This window comes from Suricata suricatta, chromosome 8 (genome assembly GCF_006229205.1).
Source record: "Suricata suricatta isolate VVHF042 chromosome 8, meerkat_22Aug2017_6uvM2_HiC, whole genome shotgun sequence".
Taxonomy (NCBI): Eukaryota; Metazoa; Chordata; class Mammalia; order Carnivora; family Herpestidae; genus Suricata; species Suricata suricatta.
Window position 1 is genome coordinate 53,244,983 of NC_043707.1, and position 27,439 is coordinate 53,272,421.

The 27,439-nt window shown below is 39.1% G+C and overlaps 1 protein-coding gene across 1 annotated transcript in view; it reads left to right on the forward strand.

Moving 5' to 3' along the window:
• Window positions 1–27,439, forward strand: part of VAV3 (vav guanine nucleotide exchange factor 3) — a 350,308-nt gene that overhangs the window by 69,794 nt on the left and 253,075 nt on the right. The window contains exon 2 of the mRNA XM_029947164.1: window positions 11,590–11,706. Coding sequence (XP_029803024.1) covers window positions 11,590–11,706 — 117 coding nt within the window. The remainder of the gene's footprint in view (window positions 1–11,589; window positions 11,707–27,439) is intronic.

Sequence of the window (27,439 nt, forward strand, 5' to 3'; positions counted from 1 at the left end):
GCTAAATTGGAAGGAGTGTGGGGGCAGATAGAATAACAGGTTAGAAACGTGGGCAGAAAATAGAATGTAATTTGGCACAAAAAACAAGGACTGATCTATAGGAGAGTAATTTTGTTCCAAATCTGTTCTGTCATTTCAAGTGTGTTCACAGTTACTCAGTGTGTAGAAGCAGCCTACTGGAAGGCATTAAGAGGTAAGGTACAGGGTGTTCTCCTTTGTATGTGAGGGAAGAAAGGGGGGAGGAGGTTGCATGATCTAGAGCTAAATATTATACTGAACCCAATGGAAATTAAACCACTTCGTTACTTTTAGAGAAGATTTGTTTCTCCAGAGTGCATCCCCCCCCCCCTTTTTTTAATGAATCTTTTTCCTGAAGTTGAAATTACTCAGGGAGATGTTACTCTTCATTTTTAGTTGCTTTCCTTGAGGCAGACCCCCATGTCTGCTTAAGCCTGCAGGTGTCTGAAGTCTGGTCCTACTGTGCTCTAGAGCCCATCATCACCTCACCCCCTTAGCCCTGTGCTCAAGGATGCAGCACAACTTGGCGGAGAAGAGTGCTGGCAGGGGGCTGATTTGGCTGCACCACTTGTTAGCTACCTTGACCTTGGGTTATTTACCATATCTCCATTCCTTATGCATAGCATTGAGTAATACTGTCTTTCTCATAGGGTTTTTGTATTAACTGAGACACTCTATAGAAAGTGCTTAGTGTCTTATGTGAGACATATGTGTTTATCACTTGCCACTGTTTGTAGAGCCAGGCATCATATGAGGCATTGCCTTGTCCTCTCGGGGAAATGTACTCTGAGTTCCATTTGAGATCTGGCCCCTGCCTACTTTTCCAGCCTCCTTCATCTTTTAGGTTCTCTTTCCTGCACGGGTGGTGAAGGCCATGAAAGCCACCGCATTTCCTCTCAAGGCTAGGTCTTTGCTTCTCACCCTACAGTTTATCATGACCTTTTGTTCATCCTTGGACACTCAATTCAGCCCCTGGGAGGAGTGAATCTCAACCTACCCCTTCGATTGGATAGGAGTTCTTTCTTTGTGCTCTCACTAAAGCTGGTGCTTGCCTCTCTACTTATTACACCTGCCTGGGGTCAAAATGCTCTCTCTCTGCCCCTTTGTATCTCTCCTTTGAGACTCTCATCCCTGGAGGGCAGGACCTCACCCCCTAGCTCATAGGCTTGGGGAAGTATCTGCCAGAATGTCATGGTTGTGAAAGGCATGGACTTTGGAGCTAGCAACCTGGGTTTGAAACATTGCTCTACAACTTACCAGCCATGTGACTTAGGGCCACTTATTTTGTCTCTCTACCTCAGTTGCCTCACTGGATGAGAATTCTAGTAGTACCTACCCCCATAGCATCAAGGGCGGATTAAATGAGGAAGAAGAGATGCAGTAAAGAGAGGCTTTACTTCTTTACTTCCATTCTGGATCTCTGCTACTCAAGTCCTGCTCTGGCTGCACCATAGAGCAAGGTACAAGGGGAAGCGTCCTGGCCACAGGGGGCTAAGTAGCAAAGGATAGAGAGGATGGGGACTCCTCAGGGGCATGTGAGGAGCTCTGTGGCTGCTTTCTTAGGTGGCTCTTTGTCAGGGATGGGGGATGGGACAGAAGTACATGAGGTGGGTCTTGCCCTCAGACCTCCTTGTTTTCATTTTCATACAGCCCTTTTCCTCTTAGGTCAGACTTGAACAGTAAGGTTCATTCTCATTATCTGAATTAATGGATTTGTAAGCCTGCTCTCCAAAAGCAACACAGATTTGTGTTACCACAAGCTTTCTCCTCATTAAAAAAATTTTTTTTAATGTTTATTTTTCAGAGAGAGAGACAGACAGAGCATGAGTGGGGGAGGGGCAGAGAGAGAGGGAGACACAGAATCTGAAGCAGGCTCCAGGCTCTAGCTGTCAGCACAGAGCCCGATGCTCTAACTCCTGGACCATGAAATCATGACCTGAGCCACCCAGGTCCCTTCTTTTCCCCCATTTTGAATGTTGTCTCTAATGAAGAATCAGCACAGCTCCCCTCCTTGTGGGGTAACACAGTCACAGGATTCTAATTGCTGCTTCACAGGAAGTGGCTTTTGTGGCTGGTGTACTATTCCAAGGATGTTCTGCCTTGGAAGGATGGTTCATATCTCACCTAGATCAGGGCACAGGAGACTCTGATTTTCATCTCTGTGGTTGCCTGAGCAGCTGATCCCACATTGCTGCCATCCTGGTTGCTACCACTGCTTCTCTTCTACTAGGATTACCATCACTGCCTCTCTTGCTAAACTGTTGGTGCAATTGCTTACATTCTACTATGATTATTAATGATCACTGCCTCTATTATAAACTGTTAGAACTCCCACCAATTTCAAAATCCTGACTTCAGCTACTGCATTCTACTGTCTCTTAATGGTCTTTGCAAAAGGAAATGCTGTTTTTTTGGTCTATATCTGTAATAGGGACTTTTGCAAATAAGTTTTTTCTGGAATGTAGACTGTGCCATCTTTATTGTGCTTTGGGCTAACTGTGTTACAGATAACAATATGGTTGGATGTTACTTTTTCTCATTAAAGGCAATGGCGTACACTGCTTTTATCAACAGGTTAATGAACTTTGTAAAATAGAGGTTTCAGGGTAATTTTGACCTCTGCACTTTCCAGACATTCAGTTTTTTAGTGCAAAGACCAGAAACATAAGGCAAATTGAGTGCTGTTTGCTAACCTTTTCTGTGTCCAAAGACTAATGCTGAAGTTGGCAGATAACCTTTGTAACGACAGGTCTAAGTTTCTGCTGAGGGAGAGGGTACAGTGCTCCCTCTTAGTAGGACACGGGCTGTTGGAAACAGCAGAAGGCTCGTGTGTATCTATTGTGAGGACATTGGGATAGAAATCCTGAAAATCTGTTGCAGGCTACCATTGAAGATGGTATTGCCAGAGGCTGGCAACCCAGAGTAGAGTTGATGTTTAAGAATGTAACTGCTTAATAATTTAAAATCCTTATTTTAATTATAGTTATTAACATCACCAAATTCTAAAGTTCTTGGGGTAATTCCATAAAAAAAAACTACTTATACCCTAACATATAAGTGAGAGGATATGATGACAATTTAATATAAAATTTTGTAATGACTTCTTTGGCTACCCAGGGATGGTTGCTATTTTTTTTAAACATAACTTGCATCATCAATCATTCACTATTTATTTAAAAAAAAAACACTTGTCTGTTATAAAAGCTGTGTGGATACATAGATGAAATCAATATAGTCTCTCCTTCCAAATTACTTGTGGCAGTGGTTAGGAGAACCGACACGGCATAGTTGACATGGTGATTGTCACAGTTATGAGCTGGAGTGCTACAGAGCATACAAGAATGTGTGTGTTCTTACAGTCTAGCCCTACATTTTGGAGCTTGATTACTTCTATAAAGTTACATATGACCCATAATAGTTTTAATCCTTGGAGAAAATGCAAAAAAAAAAAAAAAAGGCTTGTAACTTTAAATGTTATTAAATGGCTATATTTTTTATTTAAAATTTTTTTAAATGTTTTATTTATTTTTGAGAGAAAGACAGCATGAGCAGGGGAGGGTTAGAGAGGGAGACACAGAATCTAAAGCAGGCTTCAGGCTCTGAGCTATCTGTCAGCATAGAGCCCGACGTGGGGCTTGAACCCACCAACCATGAGATCATGACCTGAGCTGAAGTTGGATGCTTAACTGACTGAGCCACCCAGGCGCCTCTTAAATGGCTATATTTTTGATTAATGAAGACTTTTTTATCCTTTGAAAATGCCGTGCTGCTTGGACAGCAGTCAACATGCAGATACTTTTAGTTTATTAAAAACGGAGTTTTTGTTTAGTGATTTGAGCACGAAATGGGAGCTCTGAAAACAGCTCCTCTCCCTTTCTGGACTGCTTCCCTCATGTTCTTTAGGGTCCTCATTTATTTATTATAGGATTGATATAGTTATTTGAAGGTACTGTGCAGTCCTGAACTGAAGCTAAGTGCAGCATGATTATTTTATAATTATTCGGAAGGCATCTACAGATGTGACTTCTTTACAGAGTAGTGGTGATGATGCTCCTGGCGGTGGGGTCCACTGACTCAGAAAAGGACAAAGTCCCCACACAAAAGATTTTTCATTTTTTTCTTTTCCTTTTCTTCTGTTCTTTTTTTTTTTCTAAAAGATATAGACTTTAAGTCTCAATTTTAATTTTAAAAGACATATAGAGGGAGAGAGAAGATGTGATTAAAGGGCAGAAATAGAAAATTCCAATAAGAGAGAAACTTGATTTATTACTACTTCCCTTCCATGCCCTCCTGCCTACTAGTTCTGCAAAGGATGATTGATCCCTTTAGAAAGGGACAGAGGAGTTGGGATGGCAGGGGTACCGGGTGGATCTTGACAAAGTAAGATGAGAGTGAGCTAAAAATAAGACTTTTCTTGTACGTTAATGTTTGTAAATAGGCTTCATCATAATCTCTTCTGTGCCTTTCAAAACTGTCAATCAGCTCATTAATGACCACGCATAATTCAAATTATGGCAAACTCTCAAATTCAGGGTCTCCTTCAAATGGGTAATGAGTGTCCCATCAAGAAACGAGACCCTGAGAACTGCTTTCTTCACCAGGCAGCTTGACTGTTGGTGGTCCTTGTGAAAAGTGCAGTAAGTCAGCAAGTGTGTATGGCTGTGAAGATGTATTAGAAATCATCATCTCTCCCACAGATACTTTTTCTGGGTTGGGATTGAAATAGTGCATTTCACAATAAGCTGTGGAGGCTTTTCCTGTAATGTAGCATCAGTTAACATAGCCCATGTTTTGCTAACAGTTTTAGAGAAGTAGATGCTTATTTTTTCAAATAAAAAAGGGAAATGATCCTGCTTGTATTCATATCATTGAGAAAGTCAAAATGGCTCTTAGGCACATAGAGAAAAAGGCAAAAATACACCTTATAAAAGGAGTAGAGGGGAGAGAAAGATTGTCTCAGAGCTCTATAGTGAACTTTTGCAGCCTCACCTTTAAATGTTTCCTTTCTGAAGCATCAGTGTTGCTAGCATTGAAGTGGTCATGTCAGAGGCTGCACCTTGAAAAGCCTTGTCTATTGTGATAGCTATCTGGTTGTGGAACATTACCTAATCTAGAGAGCTCTACAACTTTAGGATGTCTTAGACCTCGATGGTGTTAAAATTTCTTTAAAGGTTATTTCCATCTATTGAATGCTTTTCTACCATTTTAATTCTTCAACTTGTAAAAAAAAAATCAAGCTGCTCATGTGTTTCTGAAGGGGCAGAGAGGGTGACTGTGGGTTGAAGACTGGTGGCTGTGTGGATAGAATATGTCACTTATCACTGGGTATGCCAGAGATGCTGCCTAGGTCCTCTCTCATTACTGGGTCTCTCCATATGCAAAGACAGCAGTTAATTGTGTCTGTGGCTCCTTTTCACATGCCCTGTCCCCCAAGTGCTAAGCTATCATTTTCAGTGAGTGTCTCCGCTGAGTGTGTGCAGTGCCCAAGACAGAGCTATGGATATAATTCCTCATTCTTCTCTTTTCTCTCCCACTCTCCCCACCCCACACATATTCAGTGAATTACCAGGTGTTTCCTTTCCATACTACTTCCTAGAGTTCTTTCCATTCTATCTTCTACCATCCTAATCAAGATCACCACATTTTTTTGTTAATATGGCAGCATCCTAACTATCCTATCTTTCTTACCTAATCCATATCCTCTCTCTAACAAAGAGAAAAGAACATTTACTTCCATACACTGTAATGGGAGCTAGTATAATACAGTAGTTAAGGATGTGGGCTCTGTAGCAAGAATATCTATATTTGAATCATGACTCTTACTCTGGCAAAGGCAGTTATATAAACTTGAGTAAACTAAGTATATATATAAAAACTTTCCTGATTGAGTTGTCATGGGGTTAAATGACATAGAGAGTAGTATAGAGCTTGGTACATAGCAAACACTTACAGATTACTCATAAAATGCAAGCTGGGTGTTCTGCTCTTCTGTTTAAAACCCTTGAACCTCACCAGGTCTTCTAGGAAGAAGCTCACATCCCTTTGGCATCCTTGTAATCCCCCATTCTCCTCTGTAGCCCCATTATCACTGCTGCCCTCCAGGGAGTTGTGTCCATTTGCTACCACTTCCATCCCCCTAGCAGGCCATGCCTTCTCTTGTGCCCATGCACATGCTGTGCCATTGATTTGGCACACCCTTGTGCCCCGAGTCTGGCAACTTCCTTTCTCCTGCCTGAACATCAGCCATTCTTCCTGTTTTTGTGGCTCTCCTCCTTCTGCTCTCCTCTCCTCAGTCACTCATCCCAGAAAGCTGTCTCTGATACTCCAGGACTCCCAAAGAACCTTTGAATGCTTTCTTATTGGCAGTTGCCACATACTGTGTAATTGTGCACCCACCCATCTGAATACTCTGCCTGACTAGGACCAGACTTTCATGGGCAGTTTGGGTCACGTTGCTTTCTTCTAATACCTAGTTCTTGGCAGTTTCATTCCATTAACATGTGTTCAGTTAAAAAAAAAAAAAACAACAGTATCCAGCTGGGGCTATGTTTTATGATGCCTTATATATAATCTGCACCTCAGTAACATTTGTTAAGTGAGGAAATGATTTTTAGACTTTTATGTATCTTTAATTTTGGTAACTATCTTGTGTGGATGCATTTAATATTTAAAAAATCCTGAAGTTATTTAAAAAATCCTGAAGTTATTTAAAATTTGCATCCTAAATTCTAAACATTCCTAAAGTTATGCAAATACAATGATTTAACAAAGTTGTATCAATTTTGATCAAACATGAGGTTTGATTATGAAATAATGGCATGTTTTTGTCCTTGTGTATCATAAACCATCGCTGAAGACAGAATGTTTTAAACTACTGCAGATGATACCAAGGACTATCAGATGGCTACTAATCGAAAAGAATGTAGAAACTTGGGAGAAAAACACTTACGCTGAAAAAATAGTGTTAAAACCCAGTCACGTCTCTAAGCACAAAACAAGGTCATGTCATCTGAAATAAGTTCAAATTTCATCTTAACAGAGTGAAATAAGAGCTGGCTTACTCAGTTAACTCTATTGTAAGTGACAGATTGCCTAAGCAAAGGGTGGAGTTGTTGGTCTGTTTACTAAAATTGGCCCACGTAGTCTGGAAGCAGCCTGGTGCTCAGACTTTGGTTTCTAAATACCCTATATTGTATAAGTGGAAATGGATTTGCTTGGAGAAATGGTGACTCCAGAGCTAGAGCAAAAAACATATGATGTAGACTTGGGGCAACTTGATGAAAGAAAATGAGGAAAATGGTGTTCTTTTAAAAAGGACACTGGAATGAATTTGAAGGGATCCTGAAATGGCCAAACTTGGGACAATATGAACATCAGGAAAAAATAATGAGGATTATTATATAAGCAAAAAGGGGGGGTCTGGGAAGAAAGGCAGCAAAAGCTATTCTTTTGGTAAGAATACCATCTAATAATTAAGGAATGATGGAATTAGAAAAATCACTGTTTTGCAGGCCCACATGGAATAATAAAAGCAGTGGATGGTAAATCATGGTGAAAAAAATAGTGGGAAAGAGGACAACTGCATGGTTACCAAACTGTCACTCCCTGGATTTTCACTGACATAAAGGGGGCGTTTACCTGTACAGTAGATGTGGCAGTCACCATCTTAACCAGGCAGTCAGACTTAGCATCAACAATAATGGTTTAACTTAACAATTTGTATCTTTAAGTGTTATGAAATATGAAGTTCAGAGTATGAAGTATTTTTGCCACAACTGTTTAATTTGTATCTAGATTTACCTTCTGGTTCACTTGAAATACCCATAATGGAGGAACAGGTTTAATGATACCATGAGGAAATAGTAAGACAAATGCAAAATGTGGGACATTGTATAAGACAACTTGTCTGGAATCTTCAAAAAGTCAATGTCTTAAAAATAAGACAGCAAGATTTCTCAATAAAAGATACTGCAAAAATAAAACAACCAAATGCAACAGGTAAATTTTAATTGGGTCCTAGACTGGGGGTGGGGGGTTGGGGAATAGCATGAAGAGACATAGTGTGGGCAGTTGAAATTAGAATATGAAAAGATAGTAGATAATATAGAATTGATAGTTTACTTAGATGTGATGATGATATTGTGGGTATGTAGGGAAATATCTTTATTCCTAGGAGAGACATGTTGGGTTATTTAGGAGTGAAGCACTGTGATGTCTGTAACTTGCTTCAGTGGCATACTTTTTATAAGTAAATCAAGTGTTGGCATAGAAAAGCCCAGAGATATGGCAGTATGTTCCAGATGAATAGATGGAGTGTTCATTGTACTACTTTTTTTTTTAACCTTTTAAATCTGAAATATTAAAAAATGAACTGGAAAAAGAACAAGCATGATGAAAACAAAGCCCAAGTCTTGGGAACGGCAGGCAGGCTGTCAGTCCCGGCTTTGCCCAGGGCTTCTGCAATAGTATTAAGGCCCATTTCCTCCATCTCTCAGCTTTGTTCCTGTGCCTGCACAGAGCTGAACACCCATAACATGCGAAGTGTGACCCTAGTGTTATTAGCCAAACTTGGATAGCTGTGAAAATCTCCAGATAAGATTAATAGAGGGGTTTGAGGGCAGAGCCTTGTGTTATTCATTTTCAGCATTTCTAGTGTCTAGAATGTTGTGGGCATTGAAAAACTGTTAACTGAAAAGATACCTACAGGGAAGACCACATTTGATGATTGCCTAGAAAAGTGAGACCATGCTAGTGACCTTTTCCGAATCCACTAAATATCTGTGGAGTTTAATAGAATTGAACTAGTTAAGGGGCAAATAAGATTAAGGTTGGTCCCAGAAGTATGGGGAAGTCCTCTTTTTAAGTCTCTGCATGTATGCAGTAATGACTGTATTTCATTTTTTTTAACTTTGAGAAACAATACTTGCTTTTCTGAGTTAATACTCAAAACACTTGAGCGGAAGGCTACTGTAGTTCCCACACAGAGGGAAATCTAAATTTGGTGAGAAATCGTCAGAGGGTGGCACATGCAATTATGCTTCTCCTTGGTGAGCTATGAGCTGGGCACTTAATTATGTAAAAAATATTGCAAGAGAGCAGTTACATAATCCCCAAGAGAGTAATTATTGTCTATCTTGGCAAAATGCAAGGCTTTTAATCTGTAAATAAGCAATCCTACGTGGAAGAGCTACATGTAGAATGATTCTGTGTTGTAAAGGTCTCTTATGAATTTTTTAAAGTGAAAGTATGAGCTCCATATGCTGATTGGCCTCTGCCTTTGTGCTTCAAAGGTTGATGATGCCTCCCCTGTGGTTTTAACACCTCCTGAAATATTTAAGCTTCTGAGAAGGATTTCTGTAAATAGTCAAACTGCGTCTGAGTTAAACCTGTGAAAAATCAGAATATTTCAAATACAGAGGAAGTAAAATGTGCTTTCTGTAAATTAAACAGACCAATATGAAAAACAAAACAACAAAATAAAACATTGACAGTGCTTAAGGAATGCTCAAATTAGCTAGCTGGTATCTCGCTTATTGGAGGATAGTAGTGTTATTTCTTTCTGTGCTGTGGCAGGTCATATCTTTAAAAAGAAGTAATTCACTTTCAGGGTATGTGTGTACTTAGGTAGGCTGAGTCTTTTGGATAGTGGAAGTAAATTCTGGTTTTAAAATTGTCACTAGATCTTCCTTCCCTCTTGTTCTTCCTGTTAGTGTTGAAGAACTGAGCATGCTCTTCTCCGAAGTTGACTTCTCCAGTTCAGTCTCTATTCCCACCCCTTTGCCTACTCAAGGACCTTATCTGGGTGACTCCCCTTCTCTCTTGCATGCCCAGCTTTCCCCTCTCTACTAAGTTATTCCCATCAAAATAAAAACATGTTGTAACAGCTTCCATTGGTTTTATTTTATTTTTTTAATTTTTAATGTTTATTTTTGAGAGATAGAGACAGAGCATGAGCAGGGTAGGAGCAGGGAGAGAGGGAGACACAGAATCTGAAGCAAGCTCCAGGCTCTGAGCTGTCCACACAGAGCCTGACACAGGGTTTTAACTCATAGACTATGAGTTCATGATCTGAGCCGAAGTCAGATGCTCAACCGACTGAGCCACCCAGGTGCCACATTTTTTGTTTTTGTTTTTTATTCTGCTTCCATTGTTTTTAAAAAGCCCTTCCTGACTTCTCTTTCTGACTACGTTCTCAATCCTCTGTTCCTCTTTCCAGCAAATGCCTTCTATATTCTCTTTTCACTTCCCCTCTTTCCATCATCTCTTAAACCTTTTCCAAGCTCCCCACTCCACATGGAACCTGCTTTTGTGAAGGTGTACCCATGACCTTCACACTGCCAAACTGCATGGTCAGGACTTGGTCAAATCTTACTATCATCAGCAGCTAACAGAGTTTATCACTCCTTCATTCTAAAAACACTTTCTATACTTCTGTTAAGGGAAAACCTGTTCTCCTGATTTTCCCTTCCTCACTAGTCACTCATGTTTAGCCTTCTGGTGGGCTCTCTTCCTGATCTTCTAGGATTACTCAGTCTCAGGTCCTCTCCTCTCCTCCGATTTCTCCCAAAGCCATTTCAGGCATTATCATGGTTAGAAATGTTCTGTGTACTCTAAAGACTCCCAAATTTATATCTGAAATACACGCCTGTATCCTGGACTCCAGGCCTGTTTGTCTGCTTGCCTACTGCCCCACACCCCACTGGATGACTAATGGATGTCTCAGATTTAACATAGTCAAAATGAAGCACCCGGTCTTCTCACAGTTGTCTCCTACCTGGTTATTGCAGTAGCTTCGTATCTGCTCTTCCTGTCTCCAGCTTTGCTCCAGCCCCTTTCAATCTATATTAAAAACAGCAGCCTGAAAGACCCCTAGTAAAACATTAGGTCATTTCTCTCCTCTGGCCGAAGGCCTCCAATGACTTCCGTCTTGGTCAGCATAAAAGCTGGTCCAACAAGTTCCTTCATCATCTGACCTCATTACCTTTCTAGCTCGTCTCCTACCTTTCTCCCTGTCACTCTGCTCCAGCCACACTGGTCCTTTCCTTTGACATACATCAGATGCCTTTTGCCTCAGGACTTTAGCATGGGATGCTACTTTAGGTTGGAATGCTTTGTCCTCTACTTCTGCATGGCTTGCTCCTCCACCACCTTCAAATCTCTGCTTATCTGCTCTCTTCCCACTGACACCTTCTCTGTTTAAATGCCCCATACCCATCAGTGCGCCTTTCTGGTTTTTCCTCCATTGCACTTACCACCACATGGAAATAAAATATTTACTGTTTTGTTTTTGTTGCTGAGGTTTTTTTTTTTTTTTTTTTTTTTGCCTGTCTGCTCTTAATAGAGTGTTAAGTGTCTCAAGGGTGGAAATATTGTCCACCTTCTTCATAGCTCTGTCACCTGTGCCTATGGGAATAGGTACTCAAATATTGCTAAAGGATTAATTGAAAAGCAACCTCAAAAGTTGATTGACTTTCTCCTTGTCATTTTTTTTTAAAGCATTCTGGGTGGGTAGAGGATACAGAGCATTCAGAATGATTCCCTGTATACTAATAGCTATTTCCCATTTCTCAGTTTCTCTGTTTGAAGAACATAAGGACATTCCTCACTGCCTGTTGCGAGACCTTTGGAATGAGAAAGAGTGAACTCTTTGAAGCATTTGACCTGTTTGATGTTCGTGACTTTGGAAAGGTAATTACATTTCATTTTTCCACGTATTATTACTTTTTTAGTGGAGAACATTTTATCCAATACTTTTCCTTTCTTGTTGAAGTAGGACCTGAGACTTAAGTGGTCTAGGTGTCTGCATTATGTAGTTAAATTTCACAGGTAAATGACTTAGCAAAAAAGCAAATAACATTGTCCAAATGAGAATAGAATTATTTTTCATTTAAAGCAGTAGAAGAAGGAATGTTTTATCCAGAAGTAACCTGTTGGCTATTTCAGAGGGCAGATTACTATTTTACATGCTACAGGTAGTAGGACCAGCGCTTTTTCCTCTCTGGTTTTTTCTATATCTGAGAGGCACCTAAGTTTTGGAAGTTGATGTTCTGCTGTCCCTCTGCCTATTTTGACTGTTGGGTAAATGAGGGGGAAGACACAAGTCTGAAATGTTTGAGATTTTCAAGTAATTCTGTTGCTTGGATTTAAGTATATACATGTTAGATTGTTGGACTTCAGTGATACTTGTCACACGTAAATTGTTCTAATGATTGTTATTATCTCCATGTATGCTAAATACTTGTATGTAATAGGTGAGAGAAATTATTCTTTCAAAAGTCATGGTCCTTCATTTCAAAGTGATGGGACGAAGTTAAACCTTTGCATGTCAGAAGACATAGAGCCATTTTAGCTCCTGCTGACATAATTGTATTATGAAAATAAGCAAATAGGAAGGGAGATAACTAAATGGTATTGAGAAGTTTGTCCTTGCTCTTGTAATTCAGGTGCTAGTATTTCATCAAAAGGCTGTTTGAGAGTGACACTTCATTTGATTTCTAAGATGTAATATTTTGGTTATAAAATGAAAACCAAGCAATAGATTGGTTTGCTTGACAATGGGAATAAATAGCACAAACTTGAAACAGACACATAAGAAATTTGATGCAGGTATGGGGAAGCACCCTGCCCAAGAAGAGAGAAGCTTTGGCTTCTCGACTCGGAGTCACTTTGTCGTCTTCTGGAAGTCACAGTCATCAGACTGTCAGCCTCAAAGCCTATACAAAAGGAAATGGGTATAAGACTATGGTTTCTAAGATTTAACTCTTTTGAGGCCCGAAGATGTGATGGAGGATAACATGATAACAAATAAAAGCAAATGAAAATCAGTCCTTCCAGTGGAAAGATTGGTAGCACATTTGTTTATGGCCATGATGGGAAGCCTTGAGGACAAAGAGGAACCAGCTAGAATCCCAGGTAAGGTGGAGAGTCCTCTAAGATTTTGACCCTAAAAAAAAGTCTTAACAGCTTAAAAAGAGGTTTCCTTTATTATTTGACCCTTCACCCTGTTTTTAAAAAAGTCATCTTTGATTTTCCCTTCTTTTCACTCTTTTGGGTAAATGAAAGATGAAAATGAATTAGGGAAATGAAAAATGAAGAAAAGTCTAGATTTTTTTTAAAGCTTTTTAAGGAGCTCTTCATTTTACATTCAGATTTGCAAGAAATAGTGTGGACAAAGATTAGGAAATCAGCTAAATTCTTCAGAAATACATGGCCTTGTTCTAGTGGAATACCACTCTGTGCTTCCGTAATGGAAGCTTTATAGGAGCTGAGAAACTGAAGAGTTGAATATAAAGGAGTAAACTGTATGCTTCTCGAGGGAAAGTGTATTTATGGCTACTTAAATATTTTGAAAATGATAAATTTGAAAGGTTAAACATGGGGATGTTATTGAAAACTTGATCCTGTATTTACCACTTTAAAATCACATACATTTTTGCTACTGTCAAGACTGGTGCAGTCTTCCTTCCAAAATACATTTGACCCAAGTAAACCACTGAAAGGTAAAGAATTTAGGATGCTGTTCCATAGTTTACCAGTGTTACTCTTATTAAACATTATTACTCTAAGCAAAACTGTCAATACTACCAATTAATGAAAGTTTTGGAGATAACTTGTGTCTTTTCAATCCATATATTTATATGAATCCTCACACTTGATCTCTGACATGCAAGTTCTGTTGAAATTACACATATGGTAGAGATTGGAACAATAGTTTGAACCCAAATCTGGCAGATTCTCACTGCTACCATGGTGCAACATTTACATAGCAGGTTCCAGTGCTTTGTTCCTACTGGCTTAATTTTTTATATCACTTCTACCACATAGCTGTCGTTATCATCTGTATTTTAATTTTTAAGTTTAAAAAACGTGAATAGTGTGTTAGAGGACAAATCATTCCTGGTATTGTGACTATAAATTTTAACAGGTTGTAGATAGGTTTATTTCTCTTCATTTCTTAGGATTTAATTATTAAATTTTCAATGAACCTAAAAAGAAAATATCCTTATTTGTATGTTCCCCTGTCTGCCTTAGTTCATATAAATAGTGAGTCTAGGATTCATGTATGTTTGACACCTTTTTGCCTAGGACTATATTTATTGGAATAACAGTATCTAATGTTTTTATAGCATTTTGAAGCTTTGAGTGTGCTTCATATCACAGACCTCATCTGATTCTCACAATAGTCTTAGAAAGGAGGCAAGCAAATGTTCCAAATGAGGAAACCAAGAGATTGGGAGGTTTAAAAGCAATTTTAAAGTTTCCTTGGTTGGGGACAGAGTAGGCTATGGATCTGGATCAGGCCTTCTGACCTGTCAGCCCTTTGGTTTTCTTGTCTACCATCTATGTTTGGGTCTTGCGGCTATGTGGATGCTCAGGGAGAAGGATGAACTCATGGGAGAAAACTAAAGAACTAAATGAGGTTAAAAAGTACAAGTGATCTGTGACTTGACACTTAATTGTACTTTGTTTTTTTAGGAAAGAGAGGAAAGATTTAGAATACTGATAGGTTTGCAATATAATGGTTGAAATTAAGAACTCTACCTTTACAATTTTTTCACAGATTCTTATCTCTGGGCATGCAGTCAGTTTTGAGATAACCCTCCCCTCTCTTCCCTGTGGTGTAGTCTGCTCCCTAATCTTTATCTAAATTCTCTCTTGGTTCTGGGTTCAGGAAATCTACCCTGAATCATAGGTTACCCTAAAATCTACCCTGAAACATATGGATAGATTTTCTTTTGGAAATTAGCAAAATCCTGGGGAAACTAAGGAATTCATGACATTAAAAAGTACAAGTGAAAAGTCACTTGGCATCTTATTATACTTTATCTTTAGAAAGAATGGAAAGATATTTAGCATATTATAGGTGTTAATTAACACAAATGAATGAAAGTTTTTCTTTTAATTTTTGAGATAGTAAAGAAGACATATTTTGGGCACTCTAGATGGGCTTATAATAATTTTGCCTTTCCACATTACCTTTAATTCCTGATGTTCAGTGCTTTACCCAATGTTAACAGAATATTCATTTCAATTCACACTCATATGTCAACAAAAGTTATGAACATTTTCTATAATTTGACTTTCTTTCTTAAATCTCACAAGGATGGGGGATGAATTTAGTAAGTTGACTCCGTAATTTTACGTTCTTTTAAAAAAGATTGATCTTGGGTATTCTGGGTGGCTCATTTGGTTAAGTGTTCGACTTCCACTTAGGGCATGATCTCTTGGTTCCTCAGTTGGAACCCCACATCAGGCTCTCTACTGACAGCTCAGAGCCTGGATCCTGCTTTGTATTCTTTGTCTCCCTCTCTCTCTGCCCCTCTCAAAAATATGCATGCTTGTGCACTCTCTCTCTCAAAAATAAATAAAAACAAAAAAATAAAGAAGATTGGTCTTTTTCTGACTTTATAATAACAAAAAGGTGAAGTCATCTTAGTTGACTTCTTTGGCTAAATATTGTAATAAATTTCTTTCCCTAGAAAATTAAAGGTTATTCATTAAAATACTTTTTACATTGCAACAGGATCTGTAAATTTTCTCATTTCCAGGCTGCCTATAAATGAGTTTTCTCTTCCTCTGTTCAGATTGTCATGTTCTGATTAACAATTTCGCTGTTTGGAAAAGTTTCCTACCGAGCTGTTGGCACATTTATAGTGAGTGCGGAAGGAAACACATGGGATTTTTCTTGAATGAGACCATTTCTAGTGAGTAATAGATCCCGTTGCTGCTGTTGTCCAGATGAGTGATGAAGTCAGGCTCTTCCTTTGGTTGTTCTGGGTGATGGAAGGGCCTGCTTCTTGCTACCAACAGACTTCACATCTGTTGTTTCAAGTGTTGTTAAGCACCTTTCGAGTGTAAGGTGGTATATTTTCTTGAATCAGAGAGAATCACACCCAGCTAAAGGTAGTTCTAGCTGATTTTAGTAGCGGTAGAGTAGTTGCAGTGTGTTAAGGTTCAGAGCATTCATTGTCAAAAGGAGTTCAATGCACTGGAGTAGGGGTGGGTCAGGGATACAGGTAAGAGCATTATTGAAAGGTCGTTTTGTGTTGGGGTTAAGAAGATGGTTTCTGAGCTGGATCTTGGTTTGAATTCTGGTTATACTCCTTACTAGTATGTGATCTTGGGCAAGTTACTTAACCTCTTTAATCTTTAGTTTCCTCATCTATAAAATGAAGTTAGATAATGTATGTAAAGTGCTTAATGAGTCTCTAGATTTAAAGTATGTACTTGATAACTACTAGCTATTATTACTTTTGCTGTTACCATTATTACAACTGTCATTACTAGTGTAAATTGGTCCAATTCAGCAGTAAGCATAGTGGTTGAATTGAATGCAAGAATTAATGACATAGCAGGGGCAGGATGAAGAAATAAACCTTGTTTTTTCTAATGTAGCATAGCATTAATCTGTTTTATTCTGCACAGCTGTCTTTGTCCATTTTTCTGTGGGCTTGGCTCTCCTTTGAGAAACCACCGTTTTCCAGTCACATAGTTTGGATAGTTTAATCAATTAGAATATCCCATCCCTTTGGCCACAGGGAAGGGTTCGGGGATGGGGCAAGTCACTCATTTGGGACCAAGATGATGTGTTGAGACATTTGCAGAGGCGATTCTGTTGTGATCTCCTCCAGCTACTATGAGGCTTGGGGTAGCCACAGCCATCTCGGGACCACATGGAGTTTCAAAACAGATACACTTTAGAGGGAGCAGAGCTGAGGAGGATCCCTTATGTGAGGCTGGAATTAAGCTTTGCCCAAAGCCAAATACATATATCTCTGGATTTTTCTGTGACATGACCCAGTATATTCTTCCTTTTTTCTTAGGCCAGTTTTCCTTAGATAGTTCTCTCAACCAAAAGTGAGAAAAAAGTGATTGACCTGGTTTTCTAAGTCCATTGATTTCAGTTGTGTAGGTATGTTAACTTTTCTTCTCTTAACCACAGCTCCACACAACTTGGACACCATATGGTAACCTCTATGTTTTATCATCTATAGAAAAGGAGGTCTGAAGACAGAACCTCAGAATGTCTGTTTTGCAGCATGTAAATAACTGAGTAGAAGCATGGTCCCGGCTTTGTGGTAAATACTTACTGTTCTTTATCATTGACTTCAGCAGTATCCTAGATCTTCAGGTTTGGAAGAGACTCTCAAAGTCATCAGACATTCTTCTCCAGTTTATCTATGCTGTATGGTATCAAGGAAATTGGCATGCGGTGCCCCTGCAGACTGGGAGCTCACTTCCTCCTGAGGCCCCCAGCTGTATCTATGTGTTGGGCCATACCGAAAGATTTGAAGATGACCTTAAAACCACAGGGTAAAAAGGACTAAAAGTGGCCTCTGGCACATTCACCTTGGGATGAATAGGGCTTGGAGATCCTCACTGATTTGAATAAAATAGTCTAAGAAGTCAGAAAACCCTACAGGATTCTGTGTGACCTCTGAGTTTGTTACTTTACTCCTCTGACTCTTAGATTCCTCATCTATAAATGGGACAATAATTTCCGTCATACAGAATTACTGTGAAAACAGGGTTAATTTATGTAAAATGCTTGGCATATTGCTCCATAAATGATTGAATGAACAAGTGGATCTAGTATGGAACCAGTAGTTGGGGTAGATACAGATCATTCAGGGTTCTGAGTATGGATATGTGTAAAGTCCAAAAGAGGATTCTAGTGGTATTTTTTTGAGAGTTTATTTGGTTTGATACTTTCTGGCTCAGATTAAGAACATTATAATGCATGTGTGTGTGTGTGTGTGTGCATGCACGCGTGTGCATGTATGCACATATATGGTTATACCTTACGTTTTCCTAGGTTTTTTGGGTAAGAATATATTTAACTTTTTTTTTCCCGTGTGTGTGTGTGTGTGTGTGTGTGTGTGTGTGTGTGTGAATAGTTGAGAGATCTGCAATGAAACTTTCCCTGATGGTAGTTGATACCTTAACACATTAAAAGGCCTCCCATCCACCCCCCCAATATAAATCAAATTAGCAGCTACATCAGATTCACGATAGGAGATGGGTTAGTTCTTCACCTTAAACACATCACCATTTAAAAATAAATTTGAACTTAGAAAACCAAGTGATATATGGTTAACTTACTGTTGAAAAAGGCTTGAAAGTTGTCTGTATAATGTAAAGTCACAACCTTCTCTACTACGAGGCATTAGTGTGTGTCCCCCGACACCAACATAGTTTATTAGTACCTGCTGCTGTCCAGCTGCCTTGACATTGTGAGCTCAAATTTCTGGCCCACCTGTAATGCCTTATTATCAGCTTCTGAGAGTATTTGCTTGGGTGTGTCCTACATTTTGTGTTCACTTTTCCATCCTTTCTAGCCTAACTTGTTTACCGCACAGTGTATGTTTAAATGTGCAGGGACCTCTTCCTGCATGGCCTGTGCTGTTAGCCCAGGCTGGCCTCTCAGCACTTGTACCTGGGTGCCAGTTAATCTCCATGTCCTCATCCCTACTGACAGTCCTTGTGGGTGCTGAGGAGCTTACCCTCAAAGCACTACATACATCCCAACACAATACTGGAGGACCCGTAATTGGTTTTCTACTACTTGTGCATCTCCTTGGAACGTTACGTGGTTTCCCGGTCTCAAGAAACCCCTCCCTGCCAAAGATCCATGAGCCTCACTTTGGCAAGATTTGAGAGACCTCACGTTGACAAGATTTGAAAAATTGATATTGGCTAGTGCATGTGCATTGGCCAACAACTGGAAACATTTTCCAAATATCTGTATGTAACTAAGATGAATTGTCTTGGCACATAAACCTAATTTCTCTTTTTGAATTTCTACTCTTGAGAAGTTTGATGTTGCTTGAAGTATCTCTCATCCCAAATTATTCAAGAGTTTCTGGGGTTTTTGCAGTCATAGGGCCCTAATCACTCTTGGTTCGAAACACCAGAAGGAACTCAACATCCAGCGGACGGTCTGCTAGCATGCTTCTATTGAAGACTGGTCCTAAGGGGTCTTCAGTGGCTCCTGTTCTCTGCTGCCAGCATGCTACTGTAGCTCCAGTGTCACTCAGCCAGGCACTCTGCAAACCACCCCCACAGATCTCAGCCTCTGCAGCGAACTTGTCAGGCTACATTTCCTGGTCTTAGTGAATTCTGTTCAGGAGCTCATGGTATTCTTTCAGCCAGTAAGCTTGAGTCAAAGCTTCCTTATTCAGCCACTACAGGGGTACTAACGTCAACTGGTAAAGTAGCATTTGGGATCTCTGGTTCCTTCCTTCCAGAAGGCCCTGCAACATTGGCCAACTTCCAGCCTAGCTAGAGCAGGCTGGCCTATCAGGGCTAGTGTGAGGAGTCAACCTCTGTCAGCCCACAAAGGCCTTCTTTACTTTCTCCCCTTGAGCAGTGGGTGGTTTGCTTGTATTTACATAACTAAGGGCGAGCTTTCCAGTGATTCCTTTCTGAACAAAGAAAGCTTGTTCCAAGGCCTCCATTTGTGTCTCCTTAAGCCTAGAAGGCAGGAACAGCTTCTGGCCTTCCCTAATGTGTCTGTCTGGTTAGCTCTTAATACAATTTCTACATCATTAGCAGTATCTTTTTTTTTTTTTTTTTTTTTGGTCTTTTTACTGAGCTGACCTCTTGAGCAACCTCTACATCTGTTTCAATCTCTTTGTCAGTATATTTCATAGAGTACTTAATACCAGGCAGGATTTCCCATTTTTACCAACACCTTACAGAACTCTGGTACCTGAGCCCTGCAAGATCATTCTTTACACCTTAGTGTTTACTCAAGTTTTTTTTTTCTTCATTTTTTTGATCTGCTTTATGCTTGTTTTTGAGCCAGTTCAAAAAACTCTTCGCTGCCCTCCAACCTTAGTACAATTGGAAATTTCTAGAACATTTCCCAAGGAACCCCATTGTCTTGAGAAATATTAATAGATAGCATGAGAAAAAATATTCTTATACAAATAAGTTTGTTAGGCTGCATATTATATCCTTTCTATATGGAATATGGTATAGTAGAGGCACTGATGAGTTCTACAGTGAGGAAAATAGTTAAGCTTTTGTTTAAATCTAGGGTTTCTAAAATTTGTATATAAGTATTTAGGTATGACAATTTCTTCAAACTCACTATGTATAAAATTGAACTCATTTTTTATTTTCTTCCTCCATTTCTATTGGGGTAATGCTATTCCTTTATTCACTCTGCCAGGGACTTAACGGTTATAACTGCCTCTGTTAAAGTCCTTGTCATGAGTGTTATTGTAACTTGTAAGTAAGTGTAGAAGCTCCTAAGTAGCTCCCTACCTTCAGGTATGAGCCATTTCAAACAAGTCTTCAGAGGAATCTTACAAAAAATGCAAAACTGATCATGTTAGTCGTAGGTTTAAAACTTGCCAGTGGATCACTGTTACTTATAAGAATAAAGTCCAAATCCTTTTATGAGTCACATGAGGTTATTTGTGATCAGACCCCTTGTCTGCCTTTCTAACCTTATTTCTTGCTCTCCTACTCCTGTTCCCCACCTTGCCTCAGTCACATGAAATTACTAAAGTCATCATCAGTCTTCAGTTAATATTTATTAATACTGTTTCCTTTGCCTAGAGTGCTCCTTCCTCCCCATATTCCTTACCCTTAGTCTTTAGTGACTTATTTTAAGATACACACATAAATACACTCCTTGAAATCTGAGAATGTATGATTTATCCAGAGATCTGGATGTAGTTGATTCTTGGATGTATTGACTACCACCCCCACCCCCCAGCCTGACTTTTGCTAATAGGTCTCAGCCTATTTCTTCAATTCGAGCTGAACCTTTGTCCTTCTCCTCTGTCCTGCAGAAATTTAACCTTGACACATTAAATCTGCTCTCTTCCTCAGCTCATTCTGAGACTTGAGATCAAGTAAACCTGGTTTTCCCCCCTCCCCTGTCCCCAGCTACCAGTGTAGGAAAGTTACCCAACTTCTCAGGGCCTTCATAAAACGGCCCTGATGAGCTGTGGTGAGGAGTGTGCTTTTGATTCTCTGGTGGTTTGTACAGTTAGCACAGTGTGGGTCATAGGCTCAGCGGTAATGTCTTCTAAGCAATTCCCCCATCATTCCTTTATTCTACAAATGTTTGCAAGCTTATTATGCCAGGCACTGCTAAGTGCTCCTTAATCAACATGGGCAGGCAGTCTCCTCCCCTTGAGTTGCTATTTGAGTTCAGGAAACAAACAAGTAAGGCATAAATAAACAAGACAGAACCGATGATAAGTACCACTGAGGAAGTAAACAGTAGAATGATGAATTACTGGAGGAAGGCACTTTAGACAAGGTGGTAAGAAAAATCTCCTTAAAATCCTGGAGATCCAGTGGAAGGCAGATATTAGTATTATTGCATACTTACTAAAAATTATGTTTTAGCTAAATTATACAGCATGTTTTAACTAGATACTAGTCCCATTTCTTCCCACAGAACCCCTTGGAGTAGTCCTTTAACCTGGTCTCTGATTCATCAACTCTCAAATCTGTTCTGATTCTAAATTGTCACTTATTGGTAAAGGTAATATGAACCTATATGTATTTTATAAAGTAATGCTATACTTTGATAATTCTTAGTTGTGTAATCCTCTCTAAAATGCTTAAGCTTTTAGCCCAGGTCTATTCTATTTTCAGTAATATCGGCATTCCTTTAAAATCTTGAGAATATATAAAGACTTAACTGTACATATACACTTACATGCATATATAAATGCATTATAAAGAGATGAAAGCGTGTTAAAGAATGTTCCTTTGATTTTGCATCTTTACTTGGTATAGTTAGGAGAACACTGGTAATTCCAGAAGTGGGAATGTAGTGTGAGAATTGAAACTGAGCTTCTCTTTGCTCTGTCAAGGTTTCCTCCAAAGATCAACCTCAGATCTTTTGGGTGGTAGTTTTTTTTCTTGTTTTGTTTTTAATTCGACTATATTCTTAACGTACACGTAATCAAGCATACAGACACAGGTTTACAGATACACCAAGATAACTAGATGCATCTGTAGACATACTGTCTGTGGTAATTTATTTATTGGACCTTTTGTTTATAAGCCCATGCATAAACATAATTTGTGACTTTTTAACTTGCTATATAATTTAAGTACCATATAGTTGCATATTGTAATTCCTGTTCCATGATGACCCTATATGAGCTATATAATAACTATATTTGGTTAGCCTTGTTTACATATAATCTTTTTTTTAAGGCTTATACCAAAGGTGCTTTTAATCACTCTCTTGAAGGAATGCACCATATTGCAGAAGGTAATAATATGAAATTATTACAATAGAGCATGCTAAGTGTAATAATTGACACGTGAAAAGATGCTGTGCGAGAGAAAGGGATCAGCTCTTCCTAAATGTGGTTCAGGAAGGTGCCTCAGCATTTATCCTTATGCTTAATCTAGACGGGAAGACAGCAGGGGTGCTGCCGCCACAGCTATTGTTAAGACCTTACCAAGACCGTGTGTTTGTTACCATCTTACTTTATCCTCACAGCAACACTCTGATGTTGGTATTTATTTCCATTTTACAGCAAAGAGACTGAAGCTCAGAGTTACAAAAACAAATCCTGGCTTACAGGTGATGCAGCATGGATCTGACACGGCTCCATAGGTCATCTTCTTAATGGTCTTACTGCACTGCTTCCAAGCAGAAGTGGGAAAGCACTCTCTGGGTAGAAGGAAAGTCCGGTAGGAAGATACAGAAGTGGGGGGGATCCATGTGGAATGTTTGTAGTTCTTCAGAGAGTCCCGTAGCTTGTATAGAAGATGCGTTGGGGTGAGCAGGACCGTGAGAACCCAGGAGAGATTGGGGCCAGCGTGTGTGGGCTCTGGGGTCTTGCAGGGTCTGCACTGATTCTGATGAAGGGCCAGAGAATGGTTTTTAACAGATAGACTTGAGATGACCTGTCGTGCTGCCTAAGTGCTGCTGTCGAGGGGGGACTGTATAGGATTGCTCTAAAGCCAGCAGTTGGAAGGGCAGGTGAGATGAAAGCAACTGTGGCAGACCTTTCCAGAGCGATGACAAGAGAGACTCAGTGTGAGAGCTTTTCAACATTTAAGAATTGATGTGACTGGTAAATCAAGGGCAAATAGGGGGAGGAGAGAACATGGACTCCCGAGCTGCTCCTGGATGCCTGGAGGGGGAAGTGGAGTTCACTGTAAGGGGGAAATAATGGGGCAGCAGCAGGTGCAACTTAGGGGTTTGTTTTAGCATAAGAATTCTAATGGCATTTACAGTCACTTTCTGTAGATAAATTTTGTAACTCATTGTGTTTTATTTTATAAACATTTTTACTATATTTGATCTTTATTTTTCCTGTATTTCATTTTTGATTTTTTTTTGTTGCATTGGCTGATTATGTAGTAGAGATTTGCTCTCTGGTAGAGCCCCTAAAAACTTTTTTGGGTTTAATTATTTTTTTAAAGTTATAATATTTAAATTTATGTAATAGAACACGTTTTAGGAATATTTGTTCCAAGGCTACGGCAGATACTTGCTGACTAGTACACACATTCTTATTCCTAGATTAGCTTCTGGTTACATCCCATCTCAGCTGTGTCCAGGGATATGTAACCTCCTTAACCCTGTTATTTTATTACCTTAAGGTATAGGTTATCCAAGACACATAAGCAGTTCATTGAGTCTAATTTGCTTTCGGTAAATTTTTGCTGTGAATGTGATGTTTGAGAACTCCACAAGGAGAATTAATTAGTTAACTCCAGTAGGTGATAAAATAGCCAATTTACTCTTCTGTATAAGCAGGAATGGTGGAAAACTTTTGGCGTTTCGTGCTTTTACTATTTTGCCTATGTATTTCCTATCAACGGGATCCACTAGAAAAGGAGGATGGTATTTTCCATATTTATTCTCCCTGTTTTTTTTTTTTTTTAATGACTTGCCCAAGTCTGTGGCAATGAGAGAATGCTGGTGTTTACATTCCACACTCAGGGGATTGGTGGGGGGTAGCAGTGGATGAATGCTCTCCTTTGCACAGGGCTAACAGAGGAAGTGTGCATCAGGAGTGTGAGGAACACCACTACAGGAAACAATACCTGGTGGTCGTTGCAGCTGTGTGGAGACCAGCCCTGCAAGCTTCCTCTGGATAGAGCTTAGTTTCTGCGTTGCTTATTTTCCACCTAAAGCACTCGTGTCTTTGGAGGACTGCATTGGAGAAATAGTAATTGATTATGGGCCTTTCTTTGGTTTGCCTCAATGCCAATTATAATGCCCTTTGGCTATGACAGAGCCTACCGAATCAACATAATGTCTGAGGACTAATAGTGTATGGACAAGCCATGTACAGAGCCGACAAAAATCATTAGGTTGGAATGAATGAACGGCATTTATATCTTCCAGAATATTCCCTCTGTAGCCATGTGTGCCTGTGTGCACACAGGCAACTTCACACTAAATGTGCTTGACTCTAGGTGTGGGCTTTACCTTGCTACTGTCTTCCTGTATTTCTACGTAAAGGACAGGTCGGACGATGCTTGCTGCTTCTGGATGGGCAGGTACCTTATTCCTACTCTGCAGGCTGTCTTTTTAAAGTAGCTGACTACTCATATTTCATTTTAAACAAAATGATCATCTAGAATGGATGTGTTATGACATGGAGGATATGTAGTACACGGTTTTTATTGATCAGTCTAAGTGAAGTTTGTTTTTATTGTTTATTTTGGAGAGAGTACATAAGCGGGGGAGGGGCAGAGAGAGAGGGAGAGCTAGAATCTCAAGCTGACAGCACAGAGTTTGGAGCAGGACTTGATCTCAAGAACCATGAGATCATGACCTCAGCCAACATTAAGAGTTGGATGCTTCACTGACTGAGCCACTGGGCATCCCTAGGTTAAGTAGTGAAGCCTAAGTGCATTGGCTGTGTGGATGGGGTAAAGTAATAATAAAAAAAAAGTGCATAGAAGGCCAGATTCAGGTTAGAATGAACTCTATGTCTGCTCCTTATGTCTGTAAAGCTTAACTTTGCAGTAGCAAAAATCACTTCTGAGACTCCTCTAATAGCCTATTAGGTTCATGGGGGGAAGCAGCAGAGCTGTGTGAGCCTACTGACTTCCAGATAATAAAGGACAATTTCTTAGGGAGCTGGTAACTTAAACTTTCATGGCATTATAGTGAAACTAGTATAAAAGTATAAAATATAGTAAAAGGATGGTATTAGCATTGGTTTTCCAAAAAAATTGCTGTGGGGTTTTCACATTTGTTGTAACTTAGATTTGATCAATAGACAGCTCCCTGCCCCCAAGACTTGCATAAGTGGATAGACCCTTACACAGATAAGCAATCAAGCATGTTTCATTTTTTCCACACTGTTTTGGACTGATGACAGAACTCCCCTCTACAGTATTTGAAAGATTTCTGGTGATGGCACAGAAATTTCCGAATAGCAACCATTCCAATTATGGATAATGAATTATTTAGAAAATCACTAAAAATAAATCATACTCTATCTTCCTAAACTTTCTACTTACTGATCCTAAGCAGCATAGAATTTATAAATTTTCTAAGGGTCAATCCTTTAAATACATGAAGATTTTTATTATGTTCCTCAAAGTCTTCTTAAAATGAAATCGACTTAATATGCTCAGTTGTTTCCTTTTTCTTGTAACCTACCCACTTCTAATAATTTGAGATGTCTTTTTTAAATGAATATAATTTGTTGTCAAATTGGCTTACATACAACTCCCAGTGCTCATCCTAACAAGTGCCCTCTTCAATGCCCATCACCCATTTTCCTTCTCCCCCACCTCTTGAGATGTCTTATCATCATGACACATATAAAAAATGAAATATTAAAACATTTAAAATTGAAAAGGAGATTGGAAGCAATTTAGAGGAAGGCACACTATCATCATACCAGCTAGTTGGAGGATTAAATTTATTTTTCAGCTGTCCCGAAGTCACACCAAAAAATTAATTCAGAGAGTGAGCTTTGGAACTAGGCTTTGTGCCAAGTGGAATTTGGAAAAAAAATGAAGCCCAAGGTTTAAAAAAATTTTTATAGAAATAATAAAATATATGTAAATGTAGAAAGACTGTCATAGTGATCATTCCTATATCCACTCTTCAGAAATTGTTGGCATTTGATCATGTTTGCTTTATGTATTATTCTTTGTAACACAGGTTTCCCTGCTATCCAGAAGTTCACTTTATGTCACTGTGCTTTTATGAAAGACCTAGATTAATACCTGTTTTTAGGTACCTGAAAGATATCTGAAGAGGGTATTTGCTTTTACGAAATGTTAATTGTTGCTCTACTCTGCATGGTTCTGGGGTGTGAACGGATTCATAGGAACACTTTACTTTTGGATAGTGTGGAAGTGTCTGTATTTTGGATAGTAGTGCTATTTCTGATGAGCCATTTCAAAGTAAATTGTAGGTAAGCATCATGACATTTGTTTCCTAAATACTTAAGTTTTATAGCTCCCAGAATAAGATTGTTTTCCTATGTAGCCATAATATCTTTATCACACATAACAAAATGAGTAATACTTTCTTAATATCATTTAATATCTAGACCATACTCAAGTTTTACCAGTATCCCTAAAATATCTTTTCTGGCTGGTTTCTTTGAACCAGGATTGATTGAGCATTTAGCCATTGTCTTTGGTTGTTAGGTCTTTTAAATTTGCCTGCTGTCTCTTCAGTTTTATTGACATTTTGTTTTGTGTTTAATAATTTTCTGATAAAGAACCTAAGGTGATGTTAATTTCTACAGGGATTTTATTGGACTTAACCTACCACTTTTTGTTTAGAATAAAGCTTGAGTTTCCTATAATCCAGGACACTTTTATTTTTTCTTTCTTTCCTTTCTTTTGTCTTTTCTTTCTTTCTTTCTTTTTTTTTTTTTTTTTTTTTTTTGGTGAAGTACAGTTGACATAATCTAGGGCACTTTTAAAGTTTTGGCTGGGGGCACCTGGGCGGCTCAGTTGGTTCAGCATCCAACTTCAGCTCAGGTCATGATCTCACGGCTTGTGAATTTGAGCCCCTTGTTGGGCTCTGTGCTGTGACAGCTCAGAGCCTGGAACCTGTTTCAGATTCTGTGTCTCCCTCTCTCTGCCCCCTCCTCATGCTCCATCTCTCTCTTTCAAAAATAAACATTAAAAATAAAAGCTCTGGCTGCATTCATTATAGGAGAGGGCTCAGTAAAGTTTTTTGTAAGAATCAAGTAACTTGTTTTATAATGACAACTTACAAGTCCTTTAGGACTCTTATGTACCAAATTCTGAAACAACCATACAGAGTTACTCAATATGTTTTCAGACAGAGTTTAAATATAGTGGATATACTCTTGTAGATAAATACATCAGTGAAATATCTTTCATCAAGAAATCTCTCAAGAATCCGTAAGAGAATCAGAAGTGCTTGAGCTCTAAGATTTTCATCTGACTCAAAAAAAAAAAAAAAATAGGAAGCATT